Source organism: Anabas testudineus, chromosome 4 (assembly GCF_900324465.2).
Source record: "Anabas testudineus chromosome 4, fAnaTes1.2, whole genome shotgun sequence".
NCBI lineage: Eukaryota > Metazoa > Chordata > Actinopteri > Anabantiformes > Anabantidae > Anabas > Anabas testudineus.
In genome coordinates this window covers 7,811,459-7,836,896 of record NC_046613.1, presented here as the reverse complement: position 1 = coordinate 7,836,896, position 25,438 = coordinate 7,811,459, and the positions used below count along the sequence as shown (strand labels likewise).

Sequence of the window (25,438 nt, the reverse complement as noted above, 5' to 3'; positions counted from 1 at the left end):
ATTTTATTATTTTATTTTTTTTATTACAAATGTTTGTAAATGTATAAAACATAATTTCATAGAAGAAAATACTAATTAATAAATGTATAAAAATTACAAATGTCTCTCTTCTGTTTATACAGATTTTACTGAAAAAAGTTCAGCATATTAAGCTCTTTGGTTGAAATTGAAAACATTTGACACTGTCCACGAAATAAACGTCCAAACATTTTATTTTAATTGTATTTTATTTTAATACAACATGCTGTCACCGTGATCGTTCACGTTTGTAGTAGAACTCCATTTCCCAGGTGGCTTTGCGCTCAGAACAACAAACATGGCAGTCCGGCTCGGCGTTACTCGACGTGATGTGAATTGTTAAACGTACAACAGATGAGTTGAAGGAGCGACAGCACTGCAGCACATTTACCACCGCGGTGCGTCAGCGTCGGTAGATCAGCGGACAACATGCCTTCTCCTAAAGCCAAAAACCCCGCTCGCAGCGGAGGAAGCCCGGTGCTCGGCGGCTCCAATGGCCGCTACGAGTTCATGTCTCTGACAAAGCAGATGAACCGGTCCTCCCCGCCGCCGCACCTGCTCCAGCGACAGGGCTCCGACCCGACCACCGCCCGGCTCCGAGCCTCGGAGAGCCCCACTCGACGCCGGGGCTCCAGCTCCTCCACGGGCTCGGCGGGCGGACAGCCGGAGGAGGACGGGATACGGCTCAACCCCTCGTTCGTCCGCGTTGCGCTCAGCTCCCTGCTCGCCATCGACCTGTGGCTGTCCAAGCGGCTCGGGGTGTGCGCCTGCGAGGACTCGTCCTGGGGCAGCGTGCGCCCCTTGATGAAACTGTTGGAGATATCCGGACATGGCATCCCGTGGCTGGCCGGTACCGTCTACTGTCTGTACAAGAGCGACACAGCTGCAGGACAAGAGGTCATGCTCAACCTCCTCACGGGTAAAAGCCACAGCTCACGGAGCTCACACTACCCACACGGACAGGTTTGCAGGGACCGCTGAGGTGGGCTGAGACGCAGTATCTGTGTCAACCCCCCCCCTCCTCTCCCTGATCCGTCCTGGTTTGCCATGCTGAGCTCTTCTGTTAGAGAGTTGATCCCATTTCCTTCCCTGGTGCAGGCAGCATGGCACCTGTAGCTGTCACCTGTCTTTAACTCAGGCCTTGTCCCACCTCAGGCTTTGGAGTTTGGCTCCAGCGCACAGTGAAGATTAGAGTTCACTTGATACAGAAAGTTAGTCTGTTCTTCTGCTTAACCACTTTCTATCTCCGGTATGTGTTTAAACCAACGAAAGGCAGAGGGTGTTACACTGTATTAACCTGGAAACTATGAAGAAAGTCCCACCTTGAAGTCACAGTTCCTGCAGGACTGTGACAAATACTGAGCTCACATCAAACAGACAATGCATAGAGGAAACAGCAGACTTCAGTTTGATCATGTTAATATTTTAAATGTCTATTTAATTCGGACCCATTTACCAGCTGTGGTTTTAAACTGTGGCCTTTAACAACATTAGTTATTTGAGCTTAGAGTGCTTATCGCTAATGAATCCTGTTGCGTATTCATTTAGATAAAAACCTTTTATTGGACTCCCAGTAGCGACTGGCTCGATGCCACTGCACTGTTGCATTAATTTTTCAGCACTGCAGCCCTGGAGAACATCAAGCAGCGCAGTGACACAACATAGAAAAAGTGTACTGTGCTCTAGTAAAGGGCAGTGAGCAGCCTTTTCTCAAAATGAACTGTAGGTTTCTTCTAGATAACACCAGAACATTTAGGAATTAGATGTTCTTCATGAGAAAATGACAAAATAGTAATTTTACATAGCCCCCCCCCTGAGGATTCCTCATGTGTTCTGTTCTTGGTGTCTGACAGCCTCTGTTACACACCATACATGGTTGGTAAGTATAGTTGACAGTAGTGAGAAAGTCAGGCTTACATCACATCATCTGCTTTGTGTAACAGTTTGGTATGTGCCACTTCGAGGATGCAGCCACCAGATGGTGCCAAAGCAAACAAAACCTCTTCTTCTCTGACCTTTTCTGGTTCCAGTCATGCACTCTATGTACAAGCAGGCTAATCGTGCATATATACTGTATATGCTCTACTGTAAAGGGCTGTGCCACCATAAAAGGAACATGCTGCCACATTCCTCAGTGTTTGGGGTTGTCAGGTGGACATGTACGTAATTATAAATACTTTTTGTACAGTACAGTTTAGATTTTTTTATACACTGATTTCTCTAAGCAAATAGATAAGAGCCTTCCATTAGATAATTACTGCAGAGATTAATACGTTGCAGTTGCCAGAGTCCAGACCTTAACCCTATTGAGAATTTGGATGTGCTGGAGAAGACACTACTCAACAATCTGACTCTCCTCTCAGCAATACAAGCTTTTGCTGAGAAATTAATGCAGCTCTGGAATAAGGAATAAGTGTGTTGATATCACTGAAATGAGGCCACGGTGATAAGGGCTTCATACCCGTCTGTATTAATGTGTTGACATTGTTTTTTTTCCATACATTAAACCTCATCTCCCTCTTCTTCTTCCCCGTCTTTCCCTGCAGGTCTGCTGTTGGACCTGGTCCTGGTTTCCATTGTTAAAGCAGTGGTGCGTCGGCGCCGGCCTGCACATAACCGTATGGACATGTTTGCCACCTTCTCTGTGGACTGCTACTCCTTCCCTTCCGGCCATGCCACCCGTGCTGCCTTGTGTGGGCGGTTCCTGCTGGCTCACCTCGTGCTGGCCGCCCCGCTCAGGGTGCTCGTCCTGCTGTGGACCGGCCTGGTGGGGCTGAGCCGAGTGCTGCTCGGCAGGCACAATGTGACTGATGTGCTGTTTGGGTTCTGGATGGGCTATTGTCAGTACAATTTGGTGGAGATGCTGTGGCTCTCACCTCAAACCCTGCAAGGGCTGCTGGGACAGTTAGTTTAACAGGACAAAAGGAGAAGGAGACGCTGGTGGGTTCAGAGCACCTGCACGTTGTCATTGATGGAGAGAAATTGTCCTGGAGAAGAGAGCTCTATCACTCACACTCATGACCAGCCTGTCTAATTAATGGTACATCATTTTGAACCCACACAGTCTTCTTACTTCTTATTTGATTTCTAGACACAGGATTTTCCCACTCAGCTCTCAGCTCTCCTTGAACAAAGAGCACAGAAGACTTTTCTTCATCTGGTGATGTTTGAGCATCACAGCATGCACATTTTATTTCCATGTTAATTTCCTCGACTTTGTCAGTGTTTTGTTAATTATTAACCAAAACATATGAGATATTTCAGATTACTAATAAGCCAACATCATCATCATGTACAGTACGCTCAACCTTAATGATATGTGCACATAAACATAAATTATGTAACAGACTACATACTTGACACATTAGTTATGTAGATGTTCAGTATTTCATACTGAATTATTCTTTATATGTATCTTACAGTTACATTATGTCAGACAGAATTGGCACCGTTTTGGAGAAGAAGAAGTGTGGGGAGTTCTCTACACATTCACCGTTTTAAATCTTTAAAAGTGGCTGAAGTCTTGGTACGGCACTGACTGTACAATACATTTGTCTATTTAAGGAAAATGAGTTTTGTATTAAATGACTTGGTTAGTTTTAGGCAGAGGTATCTTTACACGTCTTTGTAAAGTAATGAGCTTGCTTAGACAAAAAAACAACTGGTTTAGCTCATCTGATGATAAAGGAGCCACACATTTGCTCTTCACTGAAATAAAAAAGTGAGTATAACTTTGCAGAATATGGGAGGATTTTATTTGTTCAAGTTTAAAAAGCAGAATTGGACTTCTAATTAAGCATGCCAACTCCCATCAGCGTCATTCTTCATCACAGCAGATTTATTTATTAGCAGTTCTGTTTCACATACTTGTATGTGAATGTAAATAAGGGCATAATATCTGGTGTACTAACTCTAAAGTCACTGTATGTTAATTAATGTTTGAATAGAGTAATGGTTGCTAATCTTTTGTCATGTTTTTCCATACAGTTCTCTGGTAACCGCAAATTCTCAGCTGCAGATTCACAAAGGCAATAATCTGTAAGGGAGTTTAAGAGCCAATTGTGGACCTGTGGTAAATCTTCCCACAATAAATATTTGACCTACTCGGTCTTGAATCTTAGAGTTTAATTAAGTTAGTTTAGTTAGAACCTGTATCTTTTATGTTTGGGTGTCTGGGTGTTTCACCCACGTAGACCTACTGATTCTGTCTGTCTGTTGATGGTTTTCAGGAGTTTTTGCAGATTGCAGATTTGCACATTGCGGAAGCAGCATGATTGATGATTAATCCACATCCATGCACTGACGCACTGAGTTCGCATTAAATACCAAGCTGAGGTCCAATAATAATATTAGAACAGGGATAATGGTGTAACTCAAATGTGTGTTTGATACTAGTGCTGTAACAGAGGTTGTCAACCCGCACGTTAGCCTCTGAGCTACTCCTGAAGAGCTGTTGTTAGCTGTTTGTGTCCTTCCAGTTGGTGGCTCAACTTTGTGCCAAATCTTTTTTGGACGGATGACATGACCTATAAAAATTGTTCAGCTTGTTTTTGCAATTTGCAGTGCACTGCATGCACACAGTTTGACTTTTGCTGCTGCGCTGTTTGACTAGACTACACTGTCAGCAGGGAGCAGATTATTGAATAAGTTGCCCAACAGCTGGCTCTGTCTTACTCACTTTACACACACTGCCAGAATCCGGATCTTGCTGCACCCTGATTTCCATGGCCTGTTTTAATTTGTCTATAATGACGATTGTGATCAGATGTTTCTGTTTTTCTGTAAATGTATTTTAACAATTTACATTTTTTGACACAGATTGTTTAACTTGTATGTTTACACGTTTGCATAGTTTTTACAAATATTCTTCACTTTCTGAGAGATTTTGTGATGGGTGTGAATCAACGTAAACTTTATGAGGCTGTTCCATGGCACACTGGTGCCTCGCTGTAGACTGTTTGATTGATCTGTCAAAATCTGTGCCCTCTTTCTGCAATAACTGACCAATGATCTTTCCAGTGCGAGTGATAAGAGAGAACCCAGAGTGAGGCGGGAGCATCCAGTCGTTTCCTAGTTTTGTTTTTTTGAGTTCGTTACACTTTTGTAGCAAATCTAAATATGCTGGATAGTGAACCTGGTGACCAAATGATTTTTCTGATATTCTTTTTTTGTTGTTTTACATGTTTTTAAAGGACCTAAACCTAAGACAAAATATTCATTGTAATCATTACAAGCTAAGTAATGATTAGATTTTGCACATTCCATGCCACCTGCTTCCTAGGTTGAGAAAGCCCAACTTAGAGACATATTTGTTTTATTCAGCACTTGAAGATCTATCTATCAATTATTCTCATAACTATATAGTCAAACATTATCTGTCACGCTCAGTTTTGCCTGCTGTATACTGTAATTCTTACTGTATGTTTTCTGTAGACCAATGCCTGTAAGGTCATGTGAGTACACTGTTAGGTTTAATGAATTTGAATGTGAGATTCAATACTATCTGAGGGATTATTCCTGAATTATTTGGTTGTAATTTAGATTTTTAATTAAAACTGGGAAAAAAGATCTGAACCTGTCTCATGTCATGCACGTTAGATGGACACAGTTAATCATCAGTAGTTCAGAGGACTCCTAATTGAACTTTAGTCAAAGTCTTGCCTTTGGGTAAATACTGCTTAACTTGGCAGCTGCCTTTTTTGGCACCAATAAAAAAAAAAAAAAAATAGAAAAGAAGTATGCCTTCATGCACCATCTCAGTATAAAACTCTGTGATCGCTTCACTTGACATACAAAACTGACACACGCAAATCAAGGTAAGAAAAGTAAATACACTTGTAGTTCTGGAAAATTCATCAGCAGATGGCTAATGGTTTTACTGCCTATGTGTAGTTAGCAAATGTTTTAGTGAGATGTTATGATTATGTGCATATTGTTAAACTGCAACGTGACTAAAACAAGAAAATTCACTTTTTAAAGATGTGCAATAGCTTGTGAATAGTTCTTTGTAGGCGGACAGTTTTATAACATAACCTGTGATTAGGGGCCAGTAAGTTGCTCACAAGTTCAATAACAACCAGAAAGACTACTATAAACCATTAACATGCTTTGTGCTGCATGCATCAGAAATCAGAGAGTCTGCCTTATTACTTACGCATGATGGTTTTTTTTACGTTAATTTTTGGCACAGTTTGTATATATAATGCAGGTTCCAGCCACATGAGATGCAGCAGGACAGTACATGCACTAATCATGTTGTAGAATACACAACATTAATCTGGGTCATGCACTGAGTGGGACAATTGCACATCTGGAAATACCCACTCGAAACTGACTCTGCAGATTATTTTACAGAAATAATTCTGAACATAATTAGTTTTCTTGTTATAGCTCCATCATGGTGCACAAAGTAGCAGTGATCGGGGCTGGCCCCTCTGGTCTGACCAGCATGAAGGCTTGTCTGGAAGAAGGCATGGTACCAACCTGCTTTGAAAGCAGCGATGACATCGGTGGACTGTGGAAGTTCAAGGCAAGACTCCAGATTAGGAGCAAGTGCTGACAAGCAGTTTGTGTTTATGCTCCAAGTTTTCCATGTGCCATGTGAGAAACAGTCTTTCTAGCTCTTTATTTGTGTTTTCTATCATTTCAAATTGCAGGAGGTGTCAGAGCCAAACAGGGCTAGTATCTATCGTTCCCTCACCATCAACATCTCCAAAGAGATGATGTGCTTCAGTGACTTCCCCATTCCTGCTGATTCTCCCAACTACATGCACCACTCTAAAATCCTGAAATACTTCAGGATGTATGCAGAACACTTCAAACTGCTGAAACATATTCGCTTGCAGGTAGGAAAACCCAGAAAGTAAAATAGCTCAATGCAGTTTTTTAAACTGTATTTTTGTAGAATAACTTGTTGTTTATCACTTTCATATTTCAGACCTCCGTAAAAAGTGTCAGGCAGAGATCAGACTTTTCTCGCACTGGTCAGTGGGAAGTGGTGACTGAGAACAGAGATGGACAGGAAGAGAGGCATGTCTTTGATGCAGTTATCTGTTGCTCTGGACATTACACCTACCCTAACCTGCCACTCAAGGACTTTCCAGGTAAAGACAGATTTGACATAAGGGTTGATTTCTACATTCTACATGGAAACATTAAGACCACTGTGGGATTGTGGTTTTCTTTTCTTGCTGTTGGCTCCAAAAAACACAAAGATATCAGAAGGCACCGTAACATCATATGTGCAAACATCAGTCTGCTGTGTTGCAGGAATTGATACGTTTGAAGGAAAATACTTCCACAGCTGGGACTACAAGGGCCCCGAAGACATGTACGGGAAGAGAGTGGTGGTGATTGGCATCGGTAACTCAGGAGGTGATATCGCTGTGGAGGGAAGCAGAGTGGCAGAGCAGGTTGGGAAGTCAGTCTGATTGTGATAACTTCTTTTCATACACAGTTGCATTCTGATAATGTAGTTTTTATTCTGGGTCACTATTCAGGTGTATCTCAGCACTCGTCGCGGTGCCTGGGTCATCCGTCAGGTTTCTGACAACGGCCTGCCAGTGGACATGAAGTACAACACACGTTTTGTCCACATCTTGTTCCAGTTGCTGCCAATGAGATTTTTTAACTGGTTTGGTGAGAAAAAGCTCAACGCCATGTATGATCACACCATGTATGCACTCAAACCTAAACACAGGTAGGTGTCACCAGGACCTCCAATAAAGTCTCACATTGTAGCTGAAGTGTGCAGGCTATAAAATCAACCTCATTGAAGCAATACATCTTGTATAATAAACAGAAATGTGCAGTAGGTGTATGAGGATGTTACTTTCCGTCCGTCACTGCATATCTAACTATATCACAATCTCTTGTCCTGTGCTGCTCCCACCTCGTCAGGTTGTTCAGTCAGATCCCTGTGATCAATGACGACCTGCCCTTCAAGATTCTGTCTGGTGCGGTCATCGTGAAGCCAAATGTGAAGGAGATCCAAGGCTCCACCGTGGTGTTTGATGATGGCAGCGTTGTGGAAAAAGTTAGTGCTGTGCTTCTCATAACCAAGAAACCTCCTTTTACTATAAACATAATTTCAACGTATCTAACTTACCTCTTCTTCATCACAGGTGGATATCATTGTGTTCGCCACAGGATACAACTATGGTTTTCCTTACTTGCCCAGCAGTGCTATGTACAAATCTGGGCACCGTGTGGGTCTGTACAAGCACGTTTTTCCTCCCAACTTGGAGCATCCCACCCTGGCTGTCGTGGGTTTCATTCATGCCCTTGGAGCCATCATGCCCCAGGCTGAAATGCAGGCCCGCTGGGTCGTCCGTGCCTTCAGAGGTGAGGTACCTGCTATTAAATACCTCTAGATACTAGAGGTATTTAATGTCTAGATACTATCTAGACATCTAGATATGAAACCTGAAGAAACTTAAATTGAAAATAGATAAAGGCCTGGTCCTCTTTCTACCCCCGCCCCCCCTAGATTCAGACAAGACAGACGTCATTTTGTTTGGTCCTAAAAAGAGAGAGAGACATGATGTCTAATCACATTCTTACCATAGATGATTTATTGGCCTCAAGTAACACTGTGAGAAGTCTCAGAGTTATCTTTGACCAGGATATCTCCTTTACTTGATACATAAAAGAAATTTCAACTGTCTTCTTTCACCTGAGGAATATTAGTAAAATTAGCAGCATCCTGTCTCAAAGTGATGCTGAAAAACTAGTCCATGCATTTGTTACTTCCAGACTGGACTACTTTAATTCACTATTAACTAGTTTGTCCCAGTAACTCCTTAGAAATCCTCCAGTTAATCTAAAATGCTGCAGCCAGACTCCTGACTGGAATTAGCAAGAGATCATATTTTTCCTACGTTAGCTTCTCTCTATTAGCTCCCTGTGAAATCCAGAATTAAATTTAAAACACTTCACCTAACATATAAATCGCTTAATGATCAGGCTCCATCTTATCTCAAAGAAGTCATTGTTCCATATAGTCCCAGCAGAACTCTTCATTCTCACAGTGCAGGTTTACTTGTAGTTTCTAGAGTTTCCAGATGTAGAATGGAAGGCAGAGCCTTTAGCTATCAAGCTTCTCTCCTGTGGAACCAGCTCCAACCTATGGTTCGGGAGGCAGACACCCTCTCTACATTTAAGACTTAAAACTTACCTTTTTTGTAAAGCTTATAGTTACAGATGGCTCAAGTGACTCTGGACCATCTCTTAGTTATTCTGCTACATGTCTGCTGCAGGACCTCTACTGATACACTAAGCTCCTCTCCTCTATCTATTCAAATGCTTCCATTTCATGTCATTAACTTTCTGTCTTCTCTCTCACGTAGATGAGCTTCCTTCTCTCTGTCTCCCTCTCTTTTTCTCCTCTATAGGTATCCTCAGACGTGAAGCTGTATATCTTCAGGGGGCAGGGTTTCCTGCTTGTTGTTGTTTTCTCTCTTCTCTTTCCACTCACCCCAACCGGTCGAGGCAGATTGCCGCCCACCCCGAGCCTGGCTCTGCTGGAGGTTTCTTCCGTTAAAGGGAGTTTGTCCTCTCCACTGTCTCCTAGTGCTGTTCAAGTGGGACTGTCGGGACTTGAAGTGAATTCAATATCAATATCAATATCAATCAATATGTCTCAAGCACATTCTTCTCTGTCTTCTTCAGGATATAAAAAGCTTCCCTCAAACCAGGCAATGATCAAGGCTATTGAGAACGACACAAAGAGCATTGACAAAAAGTAAAGCCCTCTGTACTTTATTAATGTTACAATCAACATTGTTATATTTTACGCCTATCAAGCACATTGGTAATCATTTTTAAGATGGCATCAATACATGTTTTCTTTGTTTCATTGTTGTACAATATTAGTTAACAGTTTCCTATGCTACATGTTATATTCATCCTGCACATACTATATTAAATCGTTTATTTTCAGTGTATTTTCTTCACAGCTACATTGTGTCAAAGTTGACACCCCTGCAAGTGGACTTTGTTACCTACATGGACGACTTAGCTGGGGAGATCGGCGTGCGACCAAGTCTCCTCTGGCTGTTCTTCACAGACTACCCACTATTTAAAAGGGTTTTTTGGGGACCCGTCACAGCCTATCAATATCGTTTAACGGGACCAGGGAAGTGGGAGGGAGCCCGTTCGGCAATCTTCACTCAGTTCGATCGCATGTACCAGCCCCTAAAAACCAGACAGGTCTGTCATGGATGCTGTTTCTTCTCCATTCTAGTTCCACAGTACAGCTTTATCTGAACATGAAGTACTCTATGCAAATGTAAACACGTTACTTCATTTCTTCCAGCCTGCGAAACAAGAGACCTCTGTTGCTACCGGCTTGATTAAACTGAGTCTGACCATCATGGCTGGAGGAGCTGCTGTCTACTACGTCCATGTTCACCACCCGACTGCCATCCCCTCCCTGCTGTCCAAAATCCATCCACAAACAGTGTGAACATGCTGACAAGAGAAGTCTGAACCATATCTACTGTTAGAGTGCAAGATACTAAATCCTTGTTTGTGGATTACGTAGGCTGTAGGTGTACCAGCTTCCCTTTTATCACTAATATACATACGCAGCAGTTCATCAGTTATTAAGCTTCCTGACCTCTACAGTCTTACAGTGCTTTATGCTGAAAGTTTCTATGGTGGAACATAAAGTTTGTAGTGGATGTAAATGACTTTAGCAAAACAGTTGTATATGTAGACAGCTGGTAGAAAATAGAGTAACTGAACGTGTGGAAGTGCCTTTTTATAAGTTTGTTACTTCTTTGTTGTCTGTTTGTCCACATTGACCAGATCTCTAAAGTAAAAGTTCACCAATTCTTCAATGTCCACATTAAGATGGCCGAGTGTCCATGTAAAGAAATCTTATTTGCTGTCATGATCTCCTGTTCACACTGGCCATCACTACACCCTCTCCCAAACCCTTTCAGTGGAAATGATGGGGAACAATATCTACTATCCTATTTTTAGCATAAAATGTCCTCTTTGTGTTTCCCTGGAAAATATCTCTCTGTTGAGTTTCAGTGCAGGGAAATTAACAAAAGACAGAATTTTGTATAAAATCTTTGAAAGATATCCACTAAATGTGACTAATTTTGATGCCTGACAACTTAAATCAACTTCAAATGAACTTTTGAATACATGTGTAACTATGAATGTGAAGTGCTGTTGTGTGACTAAAACAACAAACCAGCAACATCTCTTATTTTAAAAAAGCCATCTGATATTACATGGGTGACACCAACACATTTTGCACGGAAGCTTTCATAAAAGTGAATAAACAACATGTTTTTTTGGGTCTTCGGAAGAATTTCCATAAACTACATCATGCTGAGCAATGAGTGACCTGAACGAACATAATGTTTTTAGTTTAATCTTGTAACAAACAACATTTAAACAACCTCGGTGACATTTAAATTAAAATAATTGGTGAAATCACAACAATAATTTAGTCTCACCATAATCAGCTTCACCTCAGTCAACTACAACATTATAAAGCTGCCAATGCACTGACACATTATTAGCAGTAGATGTCGTTTCTAATCATTCACAGGATTTCAGTACTTTACTTTTATCTTTTACCTGTGGTTCACATACAGTGTCAATGAAATGTCTGAATTTTATTGTAGTTGTTATAAGTATGCCATAGAGAGACCTAGTTGACATATAGTACCTTATTCTTCTGAAGGCTAGAAATGTAACTGCAGATGCTGCTTGACTCCATTGATTTTAATATAGAAAACAGCAGCAAACATTTAAACACTTTGGAAACTCTCCCTGCAGAATAACTCAGTATTCCTGCCATTGGTAGCTTAGATTCAAACATGATGTGAAATTAAGTATGAAAACAATCCACAATTCAGTGAAAGATCTGGATGCTGTTTAAGACAAAAGCTTTGATTTACACTACACAGTGTTATGACAGTTATAGGACAATAGTAAACACCTTTAAGCTATTATAAACTGTAAAAGTAGCAGTGATTGGGGCTGGCCCCTCTGGTCTGACCAGCATGAAGGCTTGTCTGGATGAAGCCATGGCGGACTGTGAACGATCAAGACTTTGCTCTGGAAAAATGTCTGGGAACATTTGTCCCACTTTTAATAGTGGTTCATATAACATTTGGTAAATAGGCCTTTTCAGTTTTAACATAATTTCTTAGCATCTTCGAAATTTGCATTTCTGCAGGAGGTGTAAGAGCCAAACAGGACTAGTATCTATCCCTCACCATCAAAATCAGTGTACAGTAATCTTCAAATAAAAAACAAGAGTATTGTCTCTGTTGCCCTCTGCTGCCCATCACTACATCAGGTTCTTCAGTCAATTCCCAGTGGTCATTGACGACCTGCATTTCAAACCAAACTTGAAGGAGATCCGAGGCTCCAGTGTGGTGTTTGATAATGTGTTGTTGAAAACGTAAATCAATGCCTATGTATTACATACTTATCTTTCAGTGATTTAATATTAATTCAGAATTCTCTTCTTCTCTTCCTCTTTGTTACAGGTGGATATGATTGTTTTTGTCACAGGGTACAACTATGATTTTCCTTACCTCCAAAACAATGTCATTTACATGTCTGGCCCCGTGTGGGTCTGTACAAACACGTCTTGCCCCCAAATCTGGAGCATCCCACTCTGGCTATTGTGGGTTTTATCCATTCTGATGGAGCCATCATGCCTCAGGCTGAAATGCAGGCTCGATGGGTCACACGTGCCTTCAAAGGTGAGGAAAATTAAATTCCTGAATTATTAATATTAATAATTAAACATTAGATAAACACAGTAATTATAAGTACTCTTCCAAATTCCACCCACTTAATTTAATTCAGAGGACTCTAACTGAACTTTAGACAAAGTCATGCCCCTTGGCTTTGGGTAAATACTGCTTAACTTGGCAGCTGCCTTTTTTTGCAATAAAAAAATACAAAAGAAAGTGTGCCTTCATGCACCATCTCAGAAAACTCTGTGATCGCTTTACTTGTCATACAAAACTGGCGCACAATTCAAGGTATGAAGAAGTAAATACACTTATTATGGAAAATTCACCAGCAGATGGCTAATGGTTTTACTGCCTATGTTTAGTTAGCAAGTGTTTTAGTGAGATGTTATAATTATGTGCATATTGTCAAACTGCAACGTGACTGAGATCAAACAAGAAAATTCGCTTTTTAAAGATGTGCAATAGTTTGTGAAAAGTTCTTTGTAGACGGACAGTTTTATAACTAGAAGCATACAGTAGATGATATCTTTCATGTTTTAGTTAAAAGTTTCACTAGAGTAGTTTGTATGATATTAGCTGAAAAACAGAGTCCGCCTTATTACTTACACGTGATCACTGTTTTTTAGTTTGTGTAATAAAGTGCCTATAAAATGTTTTCACCCCCTTGGATTTTTCATACTTTTATTTTATTATAAATGAATCATGGTCAATAAAAGTTGGTGACTTTGACAAAACAAATTCAGAAAAATGCCTCATTAATGTCAAGGTGAAAACAGGTTTCTATTTTTACCATTAAATACAAATATATAAGATGAAATCAGTGTTTGCATTAATATTCACCTCCTTCAGGTCAGTATTTAGTAGATGCACATTTGACTGCAATTACAGCATGAAGTCTGTGCGGGTAGGTCTTAATTAGACTTGGACACCTGGACACCGGAATTTAATGCCATTTTGCTTTGCAAAACTGATCAAGCCCTGACAGGTTGTGTGGGGATTGGGTATAAACAGCCCTTTTCAAGTCCATCCACAAATTCTCTATTGGATTGAGATCAGGGCTTTGACTCTGCTACTTCAGAACATTCAACTTGTTGTCGGTAAAGCATCTCTGTGTAGCTTTTGCTGTATGCTCTGTGGGATGCTCAGTGCCTTGGAGATTTTTTTGTATCCATCCCCTGACTTATGTTATGAACTGGACGGACGGGGACCAAACAGGTAAGAACAAAAAGGATATTTATTAAGAAGAGGGGAGGGGCCACAGGGAACTAACACAAACACTAACAAAGTATCAACGTAAAACACTGCGGAACGCAGACTAAACAGGAACAGACATACTAAGCAAACAAGACAAAGTAACAACGAAAAAACTGACAAACGAGTGGAGTAGGTCCATAAGTAGTGTGCAATGTGCAGAGTAGTGTGAAACGAACGAGTCCAAAGTATCCAAAAAGACAAACTGCCAAACTTGTGGCGTGGATTCCCTGGACAGTGTGCAGCATGAATCATGGACGTAGAGCATTATGGTGAACTGGTATGTTTAGATGCTGTCTTCCCAACTCTCACTGATCACTCAGGTTTGTTGATGGTGAAGTGTTCGGTTGGTCTACATCCCAGTGAGCCCTCATCTCTGTGTTTCCTTCTGAACCCACCCTTTTAGTTAGGCTGTCATAATTAGTCCTGCCGGAGTCCCTGCTGCACTATTCTACATATACATTCACCTCAAACTTTATCTGACTGTGAATACAACTAACTGCAATCTCTCCTCTTCTCTCTCTTTCCCTCTCCCTCTCTCTTTTCCCTCTTCCTGTCTCTCTGTCGAGCTACACGTCATTCCACCCTTTGCCCTCTGGACCTGTCTGACTCGTCCTGATGCCCAACTTCTGGCTGGAGATCTCGTCGCCTGGATCCACCGTTTGCCCTATGGGATGCGTTTGGAGACTGGATTGGTCACAAGCTACTTTGATGTCGGTCCTGGCCTCGGCGGACGTCGGAAGCTGTTTGTAACTTAAAAGACATTAACTGTTATACTGGACTGCCTGCTGCCTACACAGCATGTAATCACCCATATGAGGATGGGTTCCCTGTTGAGTCTGGTTCCTCTCAAGGTTTCTTCCTGTTGCCTTCTCAGGGAGTTTTTCCTTGCCACTGTCGCCCTCGGCTTGCTCATCAGGGACAATCTGATTATTATGACTCATACACATACACTGTTCATGTACTGTTCTTTGGTTGTGTAAAGCTGCTTTGTGACAATGTCAATTGTAAAAAGCGCTCTACAAATAAAATTGAATTGAATTGAATTGAATGAATGACATCAACAAACCAGCAACCAACTGAGGACTGAGGGGAGCTTATAAAACAAAAAGTCAGTAATTAGTCCAGTGAGTGAGAGTGGAGAGTGGAGGAAGTCCATACATGGGGTGAGACAGGAGGGTGAGACCACAACAAAACAAAACAAAACCCACAGTCAGGAGCAGAGGGAGGAAGTGAAACAACTTCTGCTTTTGAATGACCTGTTCTCTGGGTTGCTGAGAGTATTCTTTTGTATTCATGGTGTAATGGTAGCCAGGAATACTGAATAACCAGTGACTGGACCATACAGACACAAGTTTCTTTATACTGCAATCACTTGACCAAGGCTGACTTTATTCCAGCTTTTACTACACACTCAGCTGTTCAGCTGCTTGCACTTGTGGAGACCTGGATTACACTGCAGAACACAGCCATTCAAGCTGTGCTCTCCACTGGCTTTACCTTCTCTCACACTCCTCGCCCATCAGGTCAGGGGTGGGACTGAACTGACTGGACTCAGCTCACAGTAGCAGCACAGCACTGTGAAGTGGCGCAAAACCAAGACTCAACCTGCTCTTTCTGATTATCAGGATTTGTTTGCATCTCTCCCTCAGTGTCACTAGGGCGAAGACTGAATACTACCAGGATAAGCTCAGCAACACCACGGACACCATAAAGCTTTTCTCCACTTTCAAATCACTGCTGTATTTACCTGTCTCCCAGTCGATGACTTCGCATCCTTCTTTACTAACAAGGTGGAAGCCCTCTGCTCCCAGTTCTCTCCTCCAGACGATGACATCCTGCTAACTACATTCAACGACGCATCTCACTTCACATTTGCAACCCTGTCAGAGGACGACGTATCCACCCTCCTCCTTTCGGATTGCCCGACCACCTGCTCTCTAGATGTGATTCCCTCTACTCTTCTTCAAGCTGTTGCACCAACATTAATTACATTACATAGATCATTAACATTTCTCTCACAAAAAGCACCTTTCCCACCTCGTTCAAGCAGTTAAAAAAAACCTTTCTTGATCCCTACCTTGTGGAAAACTACAGACCAGTCTCTCTTCAGTCTCTCTTCTTCCATTTCTGGCCTAAACCCTGGAATTAGCAGTCTTCAATCAACTCTCAGACTTACTTTCCCGGAACAACCTCCTTGATGTCAATCACTCTGGCTTCAAGAGTGGTCGCTCCACAGAGACAGCACTTGTGACTGTTGTAGAATCCCTATGGGCTGCAAAAGCTACAAGTAACTCTTCTGTCTTAATTCTATCAGACCTTTCTGCAGCCTGCTGTCTTTCTGACACTGTGAACCATCACATCTTTATGACTGGTCTCTTTGACTTGGGCATCTCTGGTTTAGCTCTAGCCTGGCTTCAGTCTTACTTGTCTGGCAAACCTTCAAGGTTTCCTGGCAGCGGCATGATTCTAACTCTCCTAACCTCTCCACCGGTGTACCACAGGGCTCAGTCCTTTGTTCTCTTCTTTTTTCCGTCTATACTTCCTCTCTAGGCTCTTTCATCCAATAACATGGCTTTTCCTATCACTGCTATGCGGATGACACACAGCTCTTCCTGTCCGTTCCGCCAGATGACTCTACAGTCTCGTCACGCATCTCTGCCTGTCTCTCTGACATCTGTGTTTGGATGAGAGAGAGAGCCATCTTCAACTTAACATCTCCAAGACTGAATTTCTTGTCTTCCCTTCCAAACCTTTGAGACAACACAACATCAGTATCTACATTGGATCTGTGGAGATTGTCCTCGCTAAGACGGCCAAAAATCTGGGGGTCATCATCAATAACAAACTGACCTTCACAGAACAGATTGCAATGTGTTCAATGCACTGCTGATGGGGTTACTAGCATCAACGACCAAACCCTTGCAGATGATCCAAAATACAAAAGCATGCCTCATTTTCAATCACCCAAAAAGGTTTCATGTCACACCTCTCTTCAGATCTTTGCATTAGTTTCCTGTGGCTGCCAGGATTAAGTTTAAAGTTCTGTCTCCTGCCTACAGAGTGGTCAACTCTGCAGCTCCAACTTACCTCAACTCAATCATTCCAGTCTACAACCCCTCCAGTGCACTGCGTTTGGCCAGTGAACGAAGTCTGGTGGTACCAGCACCACACAGTAGACACCAAGAAAAAAACTCTTCAGCTCAGTGATCCCACGATGGTGGAATGAGCTGCCAACCTCTGCAAGCACAGCGACCTCACTTTCAATATTTAAATAACAGAACTCTTCTTCATCTTCCTTTGCACTTAAAAAAACTTTTCTGCTCTTTCTTGTCCTTATATGAAACAGAAACCTTCTTTAATAGCACTTTGCTGCTTTGATGTTTTCTCCTTGACTTAGATTTTTACACAAAGTAGCAGTGATCGGGGCTGGCCCCTCTGGTCTGACCAGCATAAAGGCTTGTCTGGAAGAAGGCATGGTACCAACCTGCTTTGAAAGCAGCAATTATATCGGCGGACTGTGGAAGTTCAAGGCAAGACTCCAGATTAGGAGCAAGTGCTGACAAGCAGTTTGTGTTTATGCTCCAAGCTTTCTGTGTGCCATGTGAGAAACAGTCTTTCTAGCTCTTTATTTGTGTTTTCTATCATTTCAAACTGCAGGAGGTGTCAGAGCCAAACAGGGCTAGTATCTATCGTTCCCTCACCATCAAAACCTCAAAAGAGATGATGTGCTTCAGTGACTTCCCCATTCCTGCTGATTATCCCAACTACATGCACCACTCGAAAATCCTGAAATACTTCAGGATGTATGCAGAACACTTCAAACTGCTGCAACACATTCGCTTGCAGGTAGCAAAATCCAGAAAGTAAAATAGCTCAATACAGTTTTTATATATTTATATATCTAAAATTTTACTATATTTATTATTATACAATATTTTTCAACTGTATTTATATAGAATAACTTGTTGTTTATCACTTTCATATTTCAGACCTCAGTAGAAAGTGTCACTCGTCAGTGGGAAGTGGTGACTGAGAACAGAGATGGACAGGAAGAGAGGCATGTCTTTGAAGCAGTTATCTGTTGCTCTGGTCACTTCAACTACCCTAACCTGCCACTAAAGGACTTTCCAGGTAAAGACAGATTTGACATAAAGGTTGATTTCTACATTCTACATGAAAACATTAAGACCACTGTGGAATTGTGGTTTTTATTTCTTCCTCAGAGCAGGTTGGGAAGTCAGTCTGATTGTGATAACTTCTTTTCATACACAGTTGCATTTTGATAATGTAGGTTTTTATTCTGTCTCACTATTCAGGTGTATCTCAGCACTCGTCGCAGTGCCTGGGTCATCCGTCAGGTTTCTGACAACGGCCTGCCAGTGGACATGAAGTACAACACACGTTTTAACTACATCTTGTTCCAGTTGCTGCCAATGAGATTTTTTAACTGGTTTGGTGAGAAAAAGCTCAACGCCATGTATGATCACACCATGTATGCGCTCAAACTTAAACACAGGTAGGTGTCACCTGGACCTTCTATAAAGTCTCACATTGTAGCTGAAGTGTGCAGGCTATAAAATCAACCACGTTCAAGCATTACATCTTGTATAATGAACAGAAATGTGCAGTAGGTGTATGAGGATGTTACTTTCCGTCCGTCACTGCATATCTAAATATACCACCTTATCGGGGTTGTTCAGTCAGATCCCTGTGATCAATGACAACCTGCCCTTCAAGATTCTGTCTGGTTTGGTCATCGTGAAGCCAAATGTGAAGGAGATCCAAGGCTCCACCGTGGTGTTTGTTCTTCCTCATCACAGGTGGATATCATTGTGGTTTTCCTTACTTGCCCAGCAGTGCTGTGTACAAATCTGGGTACCGTGTGGGTCTGTACAAGCACGTTTTTCCTCCCAACTTGGAGCATCCCACCCTGGCTGTCGTGGGTTTCATTCATGCCCATGGAGCCATCCTCACTCAGGCTGAAATGCAGGCCCGCTGGGTCGTCCGTGTCTTCAGAGGTGAGGCAGAATGTCCAGTTTATCAGCTGCTATTAGATACCTGGCATCTAGATATAAAACCTGAATTAGCAAGAGATCATCTCACATATAAAGCACCTAATAATCAGGCTCCATTTTATCTTAAAGACCTCATAGTTCCAAAATTTTCCTGCAGAACTCTCTGTTCTCACAGTGCAGGTTTGCTTGTGGTTCATAGAGTTAATTAATGTAAAATGGGAGGCACCGCCTTTAGCTATCTAGCGTTTCTCCTGTGGAACCAGCTCCCACTTCAGGTTCGGGAGGTGGACACCCTCTCTACATTTAAGACTAGACTTAAAACTTACCTCTTTTATCTGGAAGTTGAGTCATGGCAACTGGACTTTCTTTTGTTAGCTTGAAACGTTTCGCTACTCATCCAAGTAGCTTCTTCAGTCTGAAGATAGTTGGTTAGAGGCCACAAATTTATGCTCAAGGTTTGGTTTCACTCCACCACTTGGCCTGAATATGCTCGTTAGGTGAAACAAATGATGGGGCAGATGTGAAGGATGCAATAGTCACACCAATTCAAATGCTACCACTGCATGTCATTAACTTTGTGTCTCCCTTTCTCTTCTCTCATCTGCAGGTATCCTCAGACTTTGTGCTGTATATCTCCAGAGGGCAGGGTTTCCTGCTTATTGTTGTTTTCTCTTCTCTTTCCACTCACCCCAACCGGTCAAGGCAAATGGCCGCCCACCCTGAGCCTGGCTCTGCTGGAGGTTTCTTCCGTTAAAGGGAGTTTGTCCTCTCCACTGTCTCCTAGAGCTGCTCAAGTGGGATTCTTGGGTTTTCTTTATAATTCTGTATAATGTTACATTTGTAAGGTCTTAAACCTCATACTGTAAAGTGCTTTGAGATTACATCATTGAATTGAATTGAATTGAATTGAATCAATATGTCTCAAGCACATTCATCTCTGTCTTCTTCAGGATATAAAAAACTTCCCTCAAACCAGGCAATGATCAAGGCTATTGAGAACGACACAAAGATCATTGACAAAAAGTAAAGCCCTCTGTACTTTATTAATGTTACAATCAACATTGTTATATTTTTACACCTATCAAGCACATTGGTAATAATTTTTAAAATGGCATCAATAGATTTTTTTGTCTTGAACACCATATAAAGGTGTTGTACAATGTTAGTTAACAGTTTCCTATGCTACATGTTATATTCATCCTGCACATACTATATTAAGTCATTCATTTCCAGTGTATTTTCTTCACAGCTACATTGTGTCAAAGTTGACACCCCTGCATGTGGACTTTGCGTCCATGTCTCCTCTGGCTGTTCTTCACAGACTACCCACTATTTAAAAGGGTTTTTTGGGGACCTGTCACAGCCTATCAATATCGTTTAACAGGACCAGGGAAGTGGGAGGGAGCCCGTTCGGCAATCATCACTCAGTTCAATCGCATGTACCAGCCCCTAAAAACCAGACAGGTCTTTCATGAATGATGTTTCTTCTCCATTCTAGTTCCACAGTACAGCTTTATCTGAACATGAAGTACTCTATGCAAATGTAAACTTGTTACTTCATTTCTTCCAGCCTGCGGAACAAGAGACCTCTGTTGCTACCGGCTTGATTAAACTGAGTCTGACCATCATGGCTGGAGGAGCTGCTGTCTACTACGTCCATGTTCACCACCCGACTGCCATCCCCTCCCTGCTGTCCAAAATCCATCCACAAACAGTGTGAACATGCTGACAAGAGAAGTCTGAACCATACCTACTGTTAGAGTGCAAGATACTAAATCCTTGTTTGTGGGATACGTAGGCTGTAGGTGTACCAGCTTCCCTTTTATCACTAATATACATACGCAGCAGTTCATCAGTTATTAAGCTTCCTGACCTCTACAGTCTTACAGTGCTTTATGCTGAAAGTTTCTATGGTAGAACATAAAGTTTGTAGTGGATATAAATGACTTTTGCAAAACAGTTTTATATGTAGACAGCTGGTAGAAAATAGAGTAACTGAACGTGTGGAAGTGCCTTTTTATAAGTTTGTTACTTCTTTGTTGTCTGTTTGTCTACATTGACCAGATCTCTAAAGTAAAAGTTCACAAATTCTTCAATGTCCACATTAAGATGGCCGAGTGTCCATGTAAAGAAGTCTTATTTGCTGTAATGATCTCCTGTTCACACTGACCATCACTACACCCTTTCCCAAACCCTTTCAGTGGAAATGATGGGGAACAACATCTACTATCCTTGTTCCATGTGAACACTGAAAGTAATCAAAGTATTTTTAGCATAAAATTTCCTCTTTGTGTTTCCCTGGAAAATATCTCTCTGTTGAGTTTCAGTGCAGGAAAATGAACAAAAAGACAGAATTTTGTATAATTATTATAATTTTGATGACTGACAACTCAAATCAACTTCAAATGAACTTTTGAATACATGTGTAACTATGAATTTGAAGTGCTTTAGTGTGACCAAAACAATAAACCAGCAACATCTCTTATTTTAAAAAAGCCATCTGATATTACATGGGTGACACCAACACATTTTGCACGGAAGCTTTCATAAAAGTGAATAAACAACATGTTTATTTGAAAAAGCATGGACACAAATGATAACCTCAGATTAGAGTACGGTGTCAATGAAATGTCTGAATTTTATTGTCAATTGTGAGGGTTAGACTGACGGGGTCCAAACGGGTAAGTACAAAAAGGATCATTTATTAACAAAATTCAGGGAACACAAATAAACCAAACAAACACTAACAAAGTACCAGCTTAAAGAGACCCGAAAACACGGTCGATAAGTACAAACAAAACCGTAAACATACATGCAAAGTGACAAGGGAAAACTCTGCAGAAGCGCAGGCAAAATACGAATTAACAAACTATAACACACAAAGAACCGACTAACCAAACTGAGGACTATAAAACACAAACTCACTGAATAGGAAATACAAAGTAACAAACAAAAATCACTGCCGAAAACATTAACAAACAGACAAACCAAACAGTACAAAGTATCAACGAAAAGGCACTGCAAATGACAGACATAAAGAAATGCAAACTTACAAATCTGAAAACAGAGTACAACAAACAAAGGAAGAGTCCAAGGGGATCCAGCAAAAGAACAGAAAGAACTTGACTGACAAACAGACCGCCGAACAAACAAACTGGAGTCATGGAGGGTGTAGCGTGTGAGGAGTAATGGGCATGTGACGAACAACAAACCAGCAATGAACAGAAGACTGAGGGGAGCTAATAAAACAAAATGGACACACAGGTGAAATGAGTCAGTCAATTAGTCCAGGAGAGTGGAGGAAGGGAGAACAGGGAAACACCAGGGGCAGACAAAAGGACGGGGATGAGGCAGGAACCCTGACGGTGGATATAAGTATATAGAGAGACCTAGTTGACATATAGTACCTTATTCTTCTGAAGGCTAGAAATGTAACTGCAGATGCTGCTTGACTCCATTGATTTTAATATAGAAAACAGCAGCAAACAATGAAAACACTTTGGAAACTCTCCCTGCAGAATAATCCTCTTCACTGTCCATCAATATGCTCAGATTTTCCTAAAACTCACTAATATATAGTCACAATACTATACTCAGTATTCCTGCCATTGGTAGCTTAGATTCAAACATGATGTGAAATTAAGTATGAAAACAATCCACAATTCAGTGAAAGATCTGGATGCTGTTTAAGACAAAAGCTTTGATTTACACTACAGTGTTATGACAGTTATAGGACAATAGTAAACACCTTTATAGCTATTATAAACTGTAACTATACTATATCATTTGGTAAATAGGCCTGACTTTTCAGTGTTAACATAATTTCTTTTAGAAATTTTCTTCAAAATTTGCATTTCTGCAGGAGGTGTGAGAGCAAAACAGGGCTAGTATCTATCGTTCCCTCACCATCAACATCTGGAAGGAGATGATGTGCTACAGTGACTTCCCCATTCTTGCTGATTATCCCAACTATATGCACCACTCGAAAATCCTGAAATACCTCAGGATGTATGCAGAACACTTTATACATGAGTCTATACTAGAGCAAAAAACTAAAATCTTCATCACCAAAAGACAATGAAGTACTTTAAAATTCATACAGGAAACCAAAGACTCCAAAGCAGATGTAATGTGTCCTCTTCCTGTGGTTCCTGGGCAGTACTGAAACAACATGATTTTGAATCAGCTGTACACCTGTTTAAGTAGATAATATACAAAAGTTGGAAGTTGAGTCATGGCAACTGGACATCTTTTTTGTTAGTTTGAAACATTTCACTACTCATCCAAGTAGCTCCTTGAATATAGAAAAGCTGCAGTCCAGTGTGCTGGACATAAATGCATAAATTAATACATAAATAAATAAATTAAACCACCTGATTTAACAATGGCATCAGGTTTCGGCTTAGTGAACAATTTCTCCCTTTGAGTCTGTGATCCATTAATTAAAATTAAAATAGCAGTTTTATCCTGGTAGAGCTGTGAAAACAACTGTAGGATACAAATAATGAGGGAAAATGTCTCCTGATGGCTCAGCAGACAGTGAAAATATATTTAAAAAGCAGTGGCCCTGAAATCGATCCTTAGGGAACCTTGTATTATGGTCACATACCTTGAATTACAAAGGAGAGTCCAAGAAGAAACAAGGAGCAGAATGTGAAAACATTAATAGTGAACTTATAATTTCTATGTCAATATCAAAGTAATAAAAGTCTCACTTGTCTGTTTTTCTTGCTCTTTCTGTAGGTGTATCTGAGCACTCGTAGTGGTGCTTGGGTCATCCGCCAGGTTTCTGACAACGGCCTGCCAGTGGACAGATTCAACACACGCTTTGTCCACATCATGTTCAAGCTGCTGCCAATGAGTTTTCTCAACTGGCTTGGTGAGAAAAAACTGAACTCCATGTATGATCACGCTATGTATGGCCTCAAACCTAAACACAGGTAAGATATTAGTGCTTCTCTCTTAAAATAATTGTTAATTTTGTATTGCAGTCCTAGTCTTCAGTGCAGTAGCAATGTATGTATAGCAGCATTTGTATGTATAGCAGCATTTCTTCAGTCTCATAAAGCAAATGCAAGACCATTGTCTCTGTTGCCCTCTGCTGTCAACCACTACTTCAGGTTCTTCAGTCAGATCCCAGTGGTCAACAATGACCTGCCTTTCAAGATTCTGTCTAGAGGGTCATCGTCAAGCCAAACTTGAAGGCGATCCAAGGCTCCAGTGTGGTGTTTGATGATCCGAGGCTCCAGTGTGGTGTTTGATGATGGCAGCATTGTTGAAAACATAAATGAATGCCTATGTACTACACACTTATCTTTCAGTGATTTAATATCAATTCAGAATTTTCTTTCTCTCTTTCTCTTTGTTACAGGTGGATATGATTGTTTTTGCCACAGGGTACAACTATGATTTTCCATACTTGCAAAACAATGTCATTTACATGTCTGGGCCCGTGTGGGTCTGTAAAAGCACGTCTTGCCCCCAAATCTGGAGCATCCCACTCTGGCTATTGTGGGTTTTATCCATTCTGATGGAGCCATCATGCCTCAGGCTGAAATGCAGGCTCGATGGGTCACACATGTCTTGAAAAGTGAGGAAAATTTCATTCCTGAATTATTAATATTAATAATTAAACAGTAGATGAACACAGTAATCATCAGTACTCTTCCAAATTCCACACTCTTCATTAATTTAATTCAGAGGATTCCTAACTGAACTTTAGACAAAGTCATGCCCCTTGGCTTTGGGTAAATACTGCTTAACTTGGCAGCTGCCTTTTTTGGGCAAGAAAGTGTGCCTTCATGCACCATCTCAGTATAAAACTCTGTGATCGCTTCACTTGACAGACAAAACGGACACGCGCAATTGAAGGTAAGAAAAGTAAATACACTTGTGGCTCTGGAAAATTCGTCAGCAGATGGCTAATGGTTTTACTGCCTATGTTTAGTTAGCAAGTGTTTTAGTGAGATGTTATAATTGTGTGCATATTGTCAAACTGCAACATGACTAAAACAAGAAAATTCGCTTAGATGGACAGTTTTATAACTAGAAGCATACAGTAGATGATATATTTCATCTTTCAGTTAAAAGTTTCACTAGAGTAGTTTGTATGATATTAGCTGAAAAACAGAGTGTGCCTTATTACTTACACATGATCACTGTTTTTTAGTTTTTGGCACAGTTTGTGTAATAAAGTGCCTATAAAATGTTTTCACCCCCTTGGATGTTTCATACTTTTATTTTATTACAAATGAATCATGGTCAATAAAAGTTGGTGACTTTGACAAAACAAATTCAGAAAAATGCCTCATTAATGTCAAGGTGAAAACAGGTTTCTATTTTTACCATTAAATACAAATATATAAGATGAAATCAGTGTTTGCATTAATATTCACCTCCTTCAGGTCAGTATTTAGT

General features: G+C 41.0%; 2 protein-coding genes across 3 annotated transcripts; both read left to right on the top strand.

Moving 5' to 3' along the window:
• Positions 1-224: 224 nt before the first annotated feature.
• Positions 225-5,579, top strand: plpp6 (phospholipid phosphatase 6). The gene is made up of 2 exons (XM_026346243.1): positions 225-937; positions 2,565-5,579. The coding sequence occupies exons 1-2, from the start codon at positions 448-450 to the stop codon at positions 2,930-2,932; spliced, it is 858 nt and encodes a 285-aa protein (XP_026202028.1). The 5' UTR covers positions 225-447; the 3' UTR covers positions 2,933-5,579.
• Positions 5,580-5,721: 142 nt separating this feature from the next.
• On the top strand, positions 5,722-21,372 carry LOC113152361 (dimethylaniline monooxygenase [N-oxide-forming] 5-like). Of its 2 annotated transcripts, none has more exons than XR_003297897.1 (11): positions 5,722-5,834; positions 6,409-6,547; positions 6,675-6,863; positions 6,956-7,121; positions 7,288-7,430; positions 7,518-7,717; positions 7,918-8,053; positions 8,142-8,361; positions 19,972-20,044; positions 20,271-20,485; positions 20,592-21,372. XR_003297897.1 is itself a non-coding variant. In XM_026345570.2 (11 exons), exons 2-11 carry the CDS (start codon positions 6,416-6,418, stop codon positions 10,481-10,483), a joined length of 1,662 nt encoding a protein of 553 aa, XP_026201355.1. In that variant the 5' UTR covers positions 5,722-5,834; positions 6,409-6,415; the 3' UTR covers positions 10,484-11,322. The 2 variants fall into 2 exon arrangements, 1 of the variants encoding a protein (XP_026201355.1); XM_026345570.2 differs by lacking the exons at positions 19,972-20,044; positions 20,271-20,485; positions 20,592-21,372 and adding exons at positions 9,688-9,760; positions 9,975-10,227; positions 10,334-11,322.
• The last annotated feature ends 4,066 nt before the right edge of the window (positions 21,373-25,438 follow it).